Source organism: Taudactylus pleione, unplaced genomic scaffold (assembly GCF_031769625.1).
Source record: "Taudactylus pleione unplaced genomic scaffold, aTauple2 ptg000126l, whole genome shotgun sequence".
NCBI classification, from domain to species: Eukaryota; Metazoa; Chordata; class Amphibia; order Anura; family Myobatrachidae; genus Taudactylus; species Taudactylus pleione.
In genome coordinates this window covers 495,329-510,490 of record NW_028284528.1, presented here as the reverse complement: position 1 = coordinate 510,490, position 15,162 = coordinate 495,329, and the positions used below count along the sequence as shown (strand labels likewise).

The 15,162-nt window shown below is 47.8% G+C and overlaps 1 protein-coding gene across 3 annotated transcripts in view; it reads right to left on the bottom strand.

Annotated features, from left to right (window-relative positions):
• ACP6 (acid phosphatase 6, lysophosphatidic) overlaps window positions 1-15,162 on the bottom strand; it is a 71,105-nt gene that overhangs the window by 38,822 nt on the left and 17,121 nt on the right. For all 3 annotated transcript variants that reach the window (XM_088472556.1, XM_088472553.1, XM_088472554.1), the window contains exons 3-6: window positions 12,803-12,931; window positions 10,501-10,631; window positions 10,248-10,327; window positions 6,875-6,962 (exon numbers count right to left, since the gene is read on the bottom strand). In XM_088472556.1, coding sequence (XP_088328682.1) covers window positions 6,875-6,962; window positions 10,248-10,327; window positions 10,501-10,631; window positions 12,803-12,931 — 428 coding nt within the window. The remainder of the gene's footprint in view (window positions 1-6,874; window positions 6,963-10,247; window positions 10,328-10,500; window positions 10,632-12,802; window positions 12,932-15,162) is intronic.

Below are 15,162 nucleotides of genomic sequence, written 5' to 3'. Positions count from 1 at the left end.
GTTTGTGGTAGGTCCCAGCAAAAGCTGATCCATGTGCTCTAATCATTCCAACGATGACAAAGCCAGGGAAGCCGTAAGACCACTGTAAGGACACAGTCAAAGACAAACGACCCAGGTCCAAGGCAAAACCAAAGACCCTGAGACAACAGGTCCGGGCAGTGAAGCATCAGGGATGGAGTATCGATGTAGAGACTCCGAAGATCCAAGTACCCCTGACATCTGGGGCAATCAGGAGCCACCAGCAGGAAAGCATCTCCGTCTCGATTGAAAACACTTCCAAAGACCTTGAGGAAGAAGGGAGACCGGAGAACACAGGTACACAAAGTGGAAGAGGTGAGAGAATAAAGTACAGTCAGCACTAGCATAAGTCACATACAATGCAGATATATACATATATACATAAACATGTCATATAATATACTGCACTATTACACTGCATTCAACTGCCCAGATTCAGTGTCTGGGAAGGCTACAGTGCTGTGTACACTGACCTGATGGTGAGGTACGCAGGGGGACTGGACTCACTGCCATCCTGAGAGATTTCTGCTGCACCACAGAGATAAAATGGCCGCTGGAGACCTCAGAGGAAGCGTGGCCCGCGGAGGAAGCAGCTCAGCGACGCCAGACTATGGATACTGAAAGGCGCGCTGAGCTGAGGGGAGGAGCCGCTGTAACAGGGAAGGCTGCCTCCCCTGGCCGGCTATTAACCCCCGGGACGCCGGCTCCCTGCACCGATCGTTAAGTCCCTGGTGGTCTAGTGGACACACGGGGTATGGAGGGCCCGCCGCCACTGCCGGCGCCTCCGGTCTGTCCCCTGAGACCGGAGGCACAGGACTGCATTTGAAATGCGCGGATCACCGCAAGCGGTGATCCGCGACCTTACCTGCTCCCCGTGGATCCGGCAGCAGTCCTGGGCGCCCACAGAGTCCGGCTAGTACAGACTCTGGGGTCCCGCTGAGATCCCCAGATCTGTACTGGCGTCTCAGCGCCAGCGGGGTGACGGAGCGGCAGCTTAGACGTCCTATGGACAGTCCGACGCTGCCGCTCTGAAGAGTCCAAAGTCCATGGAAAAAACTTTGTCCCTAAAAAAATAAAATAAGCTTAGGGGCTGCTAATCAGCTCCCCCTGCGCTAACGGTGACCCGACTCCGGCCGGGCACCAACTTAAACTGAGGTGCCTCTGGCTTGGGGGTGGGGTTATAGGGAGAGTGGACCCAGTGCATCATGGGAGCTAAAAGCTTTAACTGCGTGGTGCCCGGATTTGGTTCCCAACCTATACCCCCCAAGGTCAACCCTGTGGACCCCCTATGGACCCTGAAGTAGAAACATTAGGTATGGCCAAATCAACTGTTTGGAACATTCTTAAAAATAAAGAACGCACTGGAGAGCTCAGCAACACCAGAAGACCCGGAAGACAACTGTGGTGGATGACAGAAGAATTATTTCCCTGGTGAAGAAAAACCCCTTCAGAACAGTTGGCCAAATCAAGAACACTCTCCATGAGGTAAGTGTATATGTGTCAAAGTCAACAATCAAGAGAAGACTTCACAAGAGTGAATATAGTGGGTTCACCACAAGACGTAAACCATTGGTGAACCTAAAAAACAGGAAGACCAGATTAGAGTTTGCCAAATAACATCTAAACAAGCCATTACAGTTCTGGAAAAACATCCTATGGACAGATGAGACAAAGATCAACTTGTACCAGAGTGATGGGAAGTGAAGAGTATGGAGAAGGAACTGCTCATGATCCAAAACATACCACCTCATCAGTGAAGCATGGTGGTGGTAGTGTCATGGCGTGGGCATGTATGGCTGCCAATGGAACTGGTTCCCTTGTATTTATTGATGATGTGACTGCTGACAAAAGCAGCAGAATGAATTCTGAAGTGTTTCGTGCAATATTATATGCTCATATTCAGTCAAATGCTTCAGAACTCATTGGACGGCTCTTCACAGTGCAAATGGACAATGACCTGAAGCATACTGCAAAAGCAACCAAAGAGTTTTGTTAAGGCTAAAAAGTGGAATGTTATGCAGTGGCCAAGTCAATTCCCTGACCTGAATCCGATTGAGCATGCATTTCACTTGATGAAGACAAAACTGAAGGGAAAATGCCCCAAGAACAAGCAGGAACTAAAGACATTTGCAGTAGAGGCCTGGCAGAGCATCACCAGGGATGAAACCCAGCGTCTGGTGATGTCTATGCGTTCCAGACTTCAGGCTGTAATTGCCTGCAAAGGATTTGCAACAACGTATTAAAAAGTGAAAGTTAGATTTAGGATTGTTCAGTTTGTCCCATTACTTTTGGCCCCTTAAAAAGTGGGAGGCACATATAGAAACCGTTGTAATTCCTACACCGTTCACCTGACTTGGATGTAATTACCCTCAAATGAAATCTGAAAGTCTGCAGTTAAAGCACATCTTGTTTGTTTCATTTCAAAGCCATTGTGGTGGTGAATAGAGGCCAAAATATGAAACTTCTGTCAATGTCCCAATATTTATGCACCTGACTGTATATCTGCAATGCAACTGGGACGCACCAGGAGACTGCGCTGATTAATTTGAAATGCGACACTTGTACATCTGTGTGCGACAGACTGAAAATGGAACGGAAAAGTGGAAAAAAGCTGCATCCGCTGCATCGTAGTACTTCACATGCTGATTGAGACAGTCGCACACAGATATATAAGTGTCACATATCACATTACTCAGCGCAGTTCCCCTGGTGCGTCATAGATGACTTAAAAGAATTTTCGTCAAAAAAAAAAAAAGAGATGCAAAAAAGACGCCTGGCGCTACCAGAGTCTCAAGGGACCAGGAGCGCCAGAAGGGGCAGTTTATCGAGACTGCAACAAAGACGAGTGAGGACACCTCCGTACTTACATACAGACACCGTGGGGGGGAAACTTATGTACGCACCTGCACAGGTGAATGAACGACAGCCCGTACTAACCAATCTGTTCTAGCTGTTCTTTTCCTGGTATCTGATCGCTGTTACACAAAGTACCTGACACTACATGGAAGGAGACTAGGAGGCCTCGGAATATAGACCTGGGCCACTTATCTGCACATCTAAATGATATCTGTGCAGTTGTTAAGAAGAATTAGGCCGAGCGCATTAAGTCATAGTGATGGCGCTCAGCTTCCTCCATTACACAGACAAGGAACTAGATGTGGCGTCTTTGTGGTTTCTTCTGCAGACTAGACAGAGGCAGCGGTTTTACTGATTGCTCAGACACCGTAATATATCTAGATGATGCACTGCATTCTGGCCGAGGGTCTCAGGGTAATAAACCAATTTCCTCTTTTGCTTAACTTGGAAACAACAGAAGCTATAAGGTGAGAGTTTGGTACAGGCTGAATCTATGGGGTCATTTTCTGTGACGACTGACTAGAAGTGATTTATATTACACACGTGATGCTAATAGTGTATAAACGTGTGCCAGCGCTATGTGGTGGGTGCAGAGCTGGCAGCGATACGGCCGTAATTCGTTCCAAAAAACAAGTGCAAACAAAAATAACATCTATCCGCACATTTGCAGAACTGTACACATCTTGGGATGCGTGCACCTCCACATCCTGGGCGCCTGGTTTACTACCATCGTCATCAGGGTGTATTTGCCCAATAGTAGGTGCAAAATATACGTATTTGCTTAAGGGCGAGATGTACTAAAGGCTGTTATGCACTCAAAACTCAGAGTTTTGGCCGCATTTCCATATGCACTAAGCTCCGGGAATGAGATACATTCCAGAGCCTGGACCCGGTGGGTTACCCAATAGAAGTCTATGGGCTTCTTTTCACACTTCCCCGAGAGGATCATCATTATGCGCATGCCCTCTCCTGTCATAAGGTTTCTCCATATATCCCACCCTCTCTGCTGTCCTAAGGTTGCCTCATCCCACCCTCTCTCCTGTCCTAAGGTTGCCTCATCCCACCCCATCTCCTGTCCTAAGGTTATCTCATCCCACCCCCTCTCCTGTCCTAAGGTTGCCTCATCCCACTCCCTCTCCAGTCCTAAAGTTGCCTCATCCCACTCCCTCTCCAGTCCTAAGGTTGCCTCATCCCACCCCCACCCTCTCTACTGTCCTAAGGTTGCCTCATCCCACCCCCTCTCCTGTCCTAAGGTTGCCTCATCCCACCCCCACCCCCTACACTGTCCTAAGGTTGCCTCATCCCACCCCCACCCCCTATACTGTCCTAAGGTTGCCTCATCCCACCCCCTCTCCTGTCCTAAGGTTGCCTCATCCCACCCTCTCTCCTGTCCTAAGGTTGCCTCATCCCACCCTCTCTCCTGTTCTAAGGTTGCCTCATCCCACCCCACCCCCTATACTGTCCTAAGGTTGCCTCATCCCACCCCCACCCCCCTCTACTGTCCTAAGGTTGCCTCATCCCACCCTCTCTCCAGTCCTAAGGTTGCCTCATCCCACTCCCTCTCCTGTCCTAAGGTTGCCTCATCCCACCCCCTCTCCTGTCCTAAGGTTGCCTCATCCCACCCCCACCCCCTCTCCTGTCCTAAGGTTGCCGCATCCCACCCCCTCTCCAGTCCTAAGGTTGCCTCATCCCACCCCCTCTCTAGTCCTAAGGTTGCCTCATCCCACCCTCTCTCCAGTCCTAAGGTTGCCTCATCCCACCCCCTCTCCAGTCCTAAGGTTGCCTCATCCCACCTCCACCCCCTCTACTGTCCTAAGGTTGCCTCATCCCACCCCCTCTCCAGTCCTAAGGTTGCCTCATCCCACCCCCACCCCCTACACTGTCCTAAGGTTGCCTCATCCCACCCCCACCCCCTATACTGTCCTAAGGTTGCCTCATCCCACCCCCTCTCCTGTCCTAAGGTTGCCTCATCCCACCCTCTCTCCAGTCCTAAGGTTGCCTCATCCCACTCCCTCTCCTGTCCTAAGGTTGCCTCATCCCACCCCCTCTCCTGTCCTAAGGTTGCCTCATCCCACCCCCTCTCCTGTCCTAAGGTTGCCGCATCCCACCCCCTCTCCAGTCCTAAGGTTGCCTCATCCCACCCCCTCTCTAGTCCTAAGGTTGCCTCATCCCACCCTCTCTCCAGTCCTAAGGTTGCCTCATCCCACCCCCTCTCCAGTCCTAAGGTTGCCTCATCCCACCTCCACCCCCTCTACTGTCCTAAGGTTGCCTCATCCCACCCCCTCTCTAGTCCTAAAGTTACCTCATCCCACCCCTCTCCTGCCCTAGGATTACCTCATCCCACCCTCTCTCCTGTCCTAAGTTTGCCTCATCCCACCCTTTCTCCAGTCCCAAGGTTGCCTCATCCCACCCCCTCTCCTGTCTTAAGGTTGCTTCATCCCACCCCCACTCCTGTCCTAAGGATGCATCATCCCACCCCCTCTCGTCTTAAGGTTGCCCTAATCCTGTCCCCCCCCTCCTGCCATAAGGCTTCTCCATCCTGTCCCCTCTCTCTTGTCGTAAGACTGCTCCATTCCACTCCCTCTCCTGTAGGGAACATGTACACATAGAGCAAAATTATGCAAGAAACTCTAAGTAAACTGCACAATACTCACTCTGCATCAGTCTCTGTACGTTCTGAAAGCTGGGGAGCCACATGTTGCTTATATCAGATTAGCAGAATGAACAGGAACACAACAAGCCAACTTGCAAGGCTGAGGAGGGGGGATGGTTGATGCCCCAAACAGTACCTGTTCCCAACTTGAGGGATGCCTGGAGAAGCATCCTGCTACATAGAAAGGACATGCCCGGTTCCCATGTTCCTGCTACCGGCGCCATGACACCACTACAAAGGAGCACATCCCATGTCTGTTTGCTCAGACCAAATACAGTAAGAAGGACCACTACACCTAACCCACAAGTTGTTTTACAGAGTTATTTTATAGATCTGCTGCATAGTATCTCAGCTTGTGGGCCCAGTAACTTCAGCTCGAATTGCAGTTGTCCATCTATACTTCCTATGGTGATCACTGCCGCCTCCTTAATCTAGGATGTGTGGGCACTGTGTGAACAGTGCGGAGCGTGCAAGGAGAGGCCCAGATGTGTCGGCACTGCGGGAACAGTGCGGAGTGTGCAAGGAGAGGCACGGATGTGTGGGCACTGCGGGAACAGTGCGGAGAATGCAAGGAGAGGCACGGATGTGTCGGCACTGCAGGAACAGTGTGTAGCGTGCAAGTAGAGGCACAGGTGTGTGGGCACTGCAGGAACAGTGCGGAGCATGCAAGGAGAGGCACAGATGTGTGGGCACAGTGGGAACAGAGTGTAGTGTGCAATGAAATACATGGAGTATATTGCAATAATCCTGGAGCTCAAAACTGACAGCAAGTGTATCAGAGTACACACACACAGATGATAAATGGAATTGTCGCAACCAAATATCCTGTCGCAGAGTCTAAAACCCCACCAGACTATACCAGGAATCCCCACAAGAGGATATAGACTTTACTCAGTGAGGACCTAGGACGCGGCCCAGTGTAGTTTGTTCCCACCGTGAAAGGAACAGAGCACTTAGCTGGTATGTGGTCTTTGCCTGGAAACACCATAGATGGAAATGCAGGTATGAATGTGCTGCTGTTAGGGAAACCAAACACCAGAGTTTAAGCAACACTGGAAGCAAACTATACCGGAGAGGAGAAAAGCTGGGGCCATCCAATCAACGCACACTACCCATTGTAGCAGCTTCGATATCTACGATGGGAGCATGGAAGAGTCCCAGCTACTGAGTATCTTCAGTAATGAGTAATAGCTGCTAACAGATAAAAGTATGTCCACTCTTGGAGGAAGTAATGTTGTCTGGCACATTTATTACACCACATCGACAAAGAGGGGATTGTCCCCAGGTAGATAACCATTTCAATACTCGCTTGTCATTAATACATAGTGCATCAATAAAAGGTGTCACCTGGTCAAGTGTTTCAGCTCCCGGCAGCCTTGATAATTGGGGTACAGGATTTCACTGTTGGCCTCAGCTGTGACTATAGTGACAGGTCCTGCAGATGAAAAATAATATATCTAACAGTCACGTATGTTCTCTGTACATAAACGCATTACATGTATTGATGCTACGCTCCCTAGAACACCAGTTTGGCCACCATGATACAGTGTTTTAAGCTGGTGTTATAAAGAAGGAGCTGAGATTACAAAACAGTACAGATCACTGCTAGCCCAGCCTGCACGCAGTGCCTCTGAGTAATGACAGGACTTCGCTTCAAAGGAAATGGTAATAAATCATTCAATTAAGGTATACTTCCAATCATTTAACTCTCCATTAATGCCAGCAGAAATCTACATGGCGGCTGTGTCTGTTTCACGCCGGGAATAAATCTCTACATGGAATTTTAAGCCTATTATTTTCCTCTCCGTCTGAAGCAGCTCTCTAAAATAACATAGAGTGTAAGCTCTTGTGAGCAAAACGCTTGCCACCTTTGGATTGGAACTTACTTCTCGGCAGGCATATTTACTAATGAGCAGGTTGTCAAGGCCGGCTTTGACTAAGAGATTTAAAACGGCAATAGAAATAAATGTCATGCGAGCCTGATTTTGTCTTTATTTCTATTGCCGTTTTAAATCTAAAGCCGCATACACACTAGATGATGTGTGTATGCAGCGACATAGTCAGCGGCGGGGGTGCCAGCATCGGCAAGTGTGCACACTCTTGCCGATGAACGACGGTGCATGGTGGTGGTGGGGGGGGGGGGGGCGGGGCCATGCTGCGTCGCTCACGATATCCCCAGATTGGGCTGCATGTACTGGGGATATCGTTTACGGCCCGCGGGAGCGGGCATCGTTGGTCGTTCGGACCATACACACTTGACGATATGAACGATATATCGTTGAACGAAATCGTTATCGTTCACTTTGATCATCTAGTGTGTACGCGGCATAACAGTCAAAGTCGCCAATGAGCGGAGACTTTGGTAAACTGCTCGTTAGTAAGTATGTCCCCCCCTTGGTGTCCTCTGTAGCGCTATATTAATATAAGTTACAACTATTAATGGTTGTTGTAATTGTTGGTTAAAGGGAAATGATCATCAAAATAGTGTCATTATTATTAGGTTTAATAGAGAATAATTGATATTTTGTGGACAGAATATGCACATAAAGGGCCTAATTCTGGGTGGGACACAGAAGCCGATGCCATCTCTCTGTCTGATGTCCCCGGAGCAGACAGACGCTGTCCGCCTACTTCTGCATGTAAAATTAGACGGTAAATAAATACTCTGATTTAAAACCAGGACTGGTCTCCCCAGAGGTGTTGGGTCAGCAAAAGATTGTGTGGGGCCCCCCTCGCGCATGTAACATAGGCTCTTCTCCATACCCCAGGGCTTTGGTTACGGAGGTAGTAGATGATTAATAAAAGGAAAAAATAACTGGTGTTTTTATATCGATCTTGCCAAGCTACAGGTCTAGCTGGCCATGGTGCCAGGGAAAGCTGGCACTTGTGGTTCTCTAAGTGCCAGCTAGCCCCGGCAGCAATTTATTTACAAATGACAAAATGTTTACTTGTTTTTCTTTCCTATTATTAACTTTATGGAGAAAAGCGCTGGTTCTATTTCCCTGGGGGAAACCAATCCTGGTGCCAACTGGCCTGGGGCTGGTGTGTAAGGAAGGTGGGCCGACCCCACCACCGCGGGTGATCCTCTATAGTTCCACTGGGTTCCATACAAAGGTCGACAATGATTTGGTTGACACCAGATGGTCGACATGGAAGATCGACAGTACAGAAATGGACAATAGTACAGACATGGTTGACACATTTTTTTATTCTTGTTAGGGTTAGGCACTAGGAGGGAGGGTTAGGGTGAAGATTAGGGTTGGATAAAAAATAAATAAAAAGTGTTGACCATTTCTGTGTCGACCTTTTCAACCTGTCGACCTTCTGTACTGTGTAACTTTTTCCATGTCAACCTTTTGGTGTCGGCCAAATTAGTGTCAACCTTTTGTATCACACCTGTTCCACCAGCCCTGGCTGGCAATGCCCAGTGCTAGTTATTCTGATATCAGGGGAGACCAAACGTCTCTTATTTTGGGGTTACCAGCACTAGGGCTGAAAGCACCAGAGTTGGTTAAAAAGTGGTGAGTGAGGGGGTGGGGGACACCAAACTTTTGTATCACACCCGTTCCACCTGCCCTGGCTGGCAATGCCCAGTGCTGGTTATTCTGATATCAGGGGAGACCAAACGTCTCTTATTTTGGGGTTACCAGCACTAGGGCTGAAAGTACCAGAGCTGGTTAAAAAGTGGTGAGAGAGGGGGTGGGGGACTCCAAGCTTTTGTTTATTTATGCAGAACTGGCCGATCATGGTTGTTTCAGTCAAAGGGAACATTTCCACCTTTCTTCCTACACTGGAGCGATTATCGGTCCAACCAGTTGGTAGAATCAAACACGTTTCATGCCTTTTTCTCAGTATGTGGGAGCCAACGGCCGATTATCGATTGCTCCTACACTCTACCCGATTATAGTTCCAACCGTTGGCTGGCTGGAGCGATAATCGTTAGATGTGAGGCCAGCTTTAGTTACTTGACTCTATACTGCAAACAATAGGTGCTTAGTATGGTCAATAGCTATAGCTCTGGTAGTCTGAGCCGAGTAACAACCAATATGGTAACAAGTGAGATCAGCTTCTCTCGAAAACATTGACCTGATTCGCAATCAACATGAAATATAGTAAAACAGACTCAAATGTCAATGTTTTTATTCTATTTTTACTTTCGTTGTATGCAGGAAAGTAGAGAACATATTGACCATTAATAATCCATCTGTGGATTACGACCTTTCTTTGGGAAGCAGCCATGAGTCGCCCTAGGTGACCCCATCTGCTCCCTCTCCCCTCTGGAGCACTGTCTGATAAGAAAGTTAAGGGGGGTATCCACTACCAGATCTGAAAACGACTGCACGATTATGACATTGTAATCGCGCAGTCGTTTGTCAGTTGTGTGATGAGCCTGCACTGAACGAGCAGACGTTCAATGCAGGCTCATCAATCATCTGGAAACATGCTGAGCCTGACGATATTGTCAGTTTGACCAGCATGTTTGCAAGATGACAGATGTCTAAACGACCAGTGGGCGCGCGCATCACTGGTCATTTTAGACACTTTTGCAAACGATTTGCAAACGACCGTTATCGTTCAACGTAATCGTCTAGTGGATGCCCCCCTTTATTCTGGCTGCAGCTGGGGAGGAGTATGTGCCATGTAGCACAAACAATATGTAATATTCATCAACAACTGGTTAATGTATAAGATCTGTATCACAACGTCAGGGATCACTGACCTTCCTGCTTCTGCTGGTAGAGCCCGGCCAGCAAACACCGCGTGGACTCTAGATTGCGGACGATATTAGTGGAGCGAACACTGAAACGCAAAAGAAATGGTAAGCGTGCGGGAGTGTGTGTGGGGGGAGGGGTGTTCGTCATACAAGTACAAGCACAGACATATTGTATATCACCAAACACCCACACCCGGCATAAATACATGGGCAATAGATCTCGCAGTACAGAGTTCAGATCGCTGCACAGGACACTTACTAGACCTCTGATGGTTTAAATACTGGAGATAGGAATTCCTGCTCCTCCACGTAGCTCCTCCGCAGCCTGGCTCCCAGGTTGAACATCTGCTGCATCCCAACTGTGGTGAGCTGCCCAGGGAAGGTGCCGCCCTGGGGATGATATGAGGCATCAGGACCAGACAGAAGCACTTTACACACTATTGCCTCTGGTTAATGTGTGACGCAGTGGTTAGTATTGCTGCCTCCCGGCTCCATACTGCTAGGTTACTATAAAACATATTACATTGCGCGCAGCTGGTCTTCAAAACGGCATCACTTTACCATGAGCCATATAATCAGATTACGCACTGGAACCTATTCGTTGTAGCTCTAAAGCTATTCTATGGTGTAAAAGTCCTATACAGTCACCTAAATATACAGAATTGTCACATATTAAACCACCAGACAGAGATGGGTTACCTGCAGATCTACGGGCATGGCGGAACTACAAGTAATGATTACATACTTTTTTATTATATATATATATTAATTATATATCCACATCCTATTTTGCTCTTACTAGATATTATATTTGACCTTCTTTTATTTGAGGATTTGGGATCTGAGAATCTGCTGTAAAACAGTTACTGTGTGTAATTCTGCTGCCATCTAGTGTTACTTACAGTGATCACACATTGTATGTTTGGATGGAGTAATATCGCCACCTGATGTCTCTGATTATGGAGTTTGATAATTAGCATAAGAGCCAGACTCCAGCGAGCTTACACAGGTTCCCACGTCCCCTCCAGCTAAAAGTCTATGAATAGTTTTAAGGCGGGTATCCACTACCCGACAGTGAAAAGACTGAACGATAACGATATCGTAATAATTCAGTCATTCACTACACTGCAGGGTGCCCACACTGAACGATATGTCGTTCAGTGCAGGTTATCGTCAGGTTGACCAGCATGTTTGCAAGATGATAGACGTCTAAAAGACCAAATTATCAAACGATTTTCAAACGATGTTCAAATGATTATCGAACGATATCAATATAGTTATCGTTCAATCGCTCATTTTAATCGTCTAGTGGATAGGTACCTTAAGTATACTGGGGGAGTTGAACTAAGGGCCTGATTCAGACCCGGTCGCAAGCGCGGAGCGCTCGCAACCGGGTTGATGGTGGCCCACAGCGCATGCGCACGACGGAGCCGGCTCTGTTGCGCGCATGCGCGAGACCCGGCTAGCGACGGGCAATCAGTCACTCCGGGTCTCGCACCAAAGGAGGCGAGCTGTCGATGTTGAGTGACAGCTCGCCCCCTTTGGTGGGCGGGCCGGGGGGGTGGCTGCCCAAACGGAGGCGCTCCCAGTGGAGTGATGTCAGTGGAGAGATTCTGGCTCTATTAGAGACGAAATCTCTCTGGGGTTTGCGGCCACAAGACCCTACCACAAGGGTCTCGGTGTAAGCCTGATGGTCTTGACCATTGCGACCATCATCATGGCCGCTCGCAATAGCTGGTCACCCACAGCTATGCGAGCGGCCAGGAGGCCGCACAAAAAAAAAAAACGCCCTGATTCAGAGCGAGCGCTCTTTTAGAGCGTCCGGCTCTGAATCAGGGCCTAAGTTCTGGAAAGTGATAAAGTGGAGAGTGATAAACGACCAGACACTCAGCTCCTAACTGTCATGTTACAGGCTGTTTTTGAAAAATTACAATTAGGAGCTGATTGGCTGGTAGTCTATCACTCTCAAGAGCTTAGTACATCTGCCCCATTGGCTAGAATTCCCTGCACTGGGTCTGAACGCTTGGACCTGTTTGATAACCTGCAATCAAAGTTAAGTAAACAATGTAACTATTTAATTAAAGCCTGCTATAAACAAATATCTGTACTATAAAGAATTGGTGGATGTATTAACAATTACATAAACAGCAGCATTCCGTCCTCTTCCTGATGAAGCCAAGATTCAAAATTGGGATAAGTACTGTATGTATTATCAACCATATTTTTTATTTATTTATTTTTTTTAAGTTTACCAACATAAATCTTGCATTGTTTTATATGTATGTATAGGGATTTCGCTTGGCAACAAACTGAAATAAATATATTTTCCAAAGTCTGTTGCATATTGCAAAATAGTTTACATTTTTGAAGTTTCTGCTTCTTGAACCTTTTAGCCAGTCCGAGTACAGCGATACCTGTATGTTTAGTTTATGTTAAATATGAAGGATGAACACGTTTAAACGTCAACTTAATTTTTTTCATTTATTTTTATTTACATTTTTTTTATTGATTTGGTTTTTGTTATTTGTCTTTACAATAAAAAAGAAAATTGAAGCGTTTACCTTGAGTGTGTGAGATCTGTATCGCTCCTCAAACGGGGAGTGGGGTTTGGGACCTCCCACCAGATCTGTGACTGTGTAATCAAACTGCGTGTGGTCGGGGGTATCTAGCAGCGCTGCAGACCACTCCACCTGTAAGACGTACAAAGGACACAGTGAGGGTTCAGTCTCAGCTCCCAGCTACAGCGGTACGCTCGGGTCGGCAGAACGACTCAGCCGCACGGGTGTTATTAGTTTTCCCTATCAAAGCTTATTATCCCGCTGCGCTTGTAGTGCGTCTCTAAGAACATTTAATAAAAACAGAAAGGTTTTGTTGGCAGCAAAGACGTTACAAATAAAAACTATATTTATAGCATTTTTTATGCCTGGCCGCTGATAGACATCTAATGCTGATAGGCGTCTTTTTCTTTCCTGCTATATAGATATCAATAGACAATTACACTGTGATGTGTATGGAAATATGCTTCAGATACAGAACACTAGCAAACGCTCCAATAAAGGCAGCTACAGCTGTATAATTACTCTACCAGGAACCTCTACACAGAATAATATCAGTCGTTGAAGTTGAAACCCATAATTGTCCCTGTATACAATCGTACGTCTTCCTTTAGCTCTTACTATATACGCTGTTTTGTCGGTCAGTCACGTTTTTATATAAACGGCAGGGTTCTGTTTGTTTTTTTTGCTCTGGATGATATAATATATATATGTAGGTGTGATACGGCATGCCACCGCTCAAAAGACCGACATCGGCATCCCGATCGTCAGCATGGCGACGGTGGCTCCGTAAGTACACTAACCCTCCCCCCTTCACCCTCCCCGTAAGTGCCTAAACCTAACACCCCCCGTAGTGTAAAACTATATTTGCCGGTCGTCGGTATTTAGACGTTGGCATCTCATTCCACGTCTAGATTCCAGCACCGGCCTTTAGACATGGTTCGGGATTCAGGCGTCGGGATTTCGACGCCCGTGGCCAATACGGATGTGAGACGTTGATGTCATCTGCTATTTCCAGAAGCAGTGTTGATCCGGAGGCTCCTGCGGTGGCGACGGCTGTGAAGATCTGCCGGCTGATGAGAGCGGATTACCGGGCTATGTACAAAGGCCCTGATTCAGAGCCGGACGCTCTGACCAGAGCGCTCGCTCTGAATCAGGGCCCACCTCCATTAATATGGAGCGTCCTCCTGGACGCTCGTATAGCTGTGGGTCACCACCCACAGCATATACGAGCGTGCAAAATGATGGTCGCGATGGTCTTGACCATCGCAACTGCGAGCAAAAGCCTGCGGTTGGGTTTTTCAACCGCAAGGCCAGGAGTGATTTTGGCTCTATCAGAGCCAAAATCACTCCCACTGACATCACTAGTGATGGCAGTGGGGCCGGCTTCAGACGGTAGGCGTTCCCTTGGGAACGCCTCTGTCTGGCAGGCACGCCCACCAAAGGGGACGTGCTGTCAGTCACCATCGACAGCACGCTCCCTTTGATGAGACACTCCGAGCGAAGGAAAGTCCTTCGCTCATCGGGTCTCGCGCATGCGCACGACGGAGCTCCCTCCGTCGTGCGCATGCGCAGTGGGGACCATCGACCCGCTTGCGAGCGGACAGCCGCTCGCGAGTGGGTCTGAATGAGGGCCAAAGTTCCTTACCTCGATGTATGTGAGCATTATTACAAGTAAAACTACTTTTTGATACTATTCTCACGAGTGCGCTATTCCTTCTGTCTACATCTTTTAGAAAATTTGGAATTCTCATGGCCAGAGGGAATTGAGGATTAAGCAGCCAATACATCCTAATTATCTGGACATGGTAAGGATTATTTTCACGGAAGTGCACTGCTGTGTATATAATATATATATATTTCACTAGGACGGTTGCTAATTGGTGTGCAGTACATTCATTTTGCTGGCAGATGGCGCTGTCGTACTTTTGTTATACAGATGACTCATATTCTTATTTAAAAGATAGTTGAACCCAAATCTAACAATGTCTGGTCTAATACAAAGCCTTTTGAAAAAACCTCTGCTAAAGGAGAGAAACGCGTCGAGGTTTCTATGCTGAACTGCCGATGTTCCTTGGATAACCAGCTTTCACCCAGGTAATCTCCTGCTGCCTCTGTCAGGTGTGATCATCAGGTACACGGAGTGCGGAGCTTATTGTCATCACGGCCTGCGGACTGGTCACCGCTACTGCTAACAGGCAGTGTGACAGCGGCCGGGTTACACGTGGATCCACGTGGACGAGTGGTTGTAGTATCTATCCTAGGCTAATTGTGTGCCCGGTCAGCTTCCCTGGAGCCGCATATAGGTACGTTCAGTACAGGCGGTCACGCTCCCTCACTTTTTGGGACCTTACTATTTAGCACTA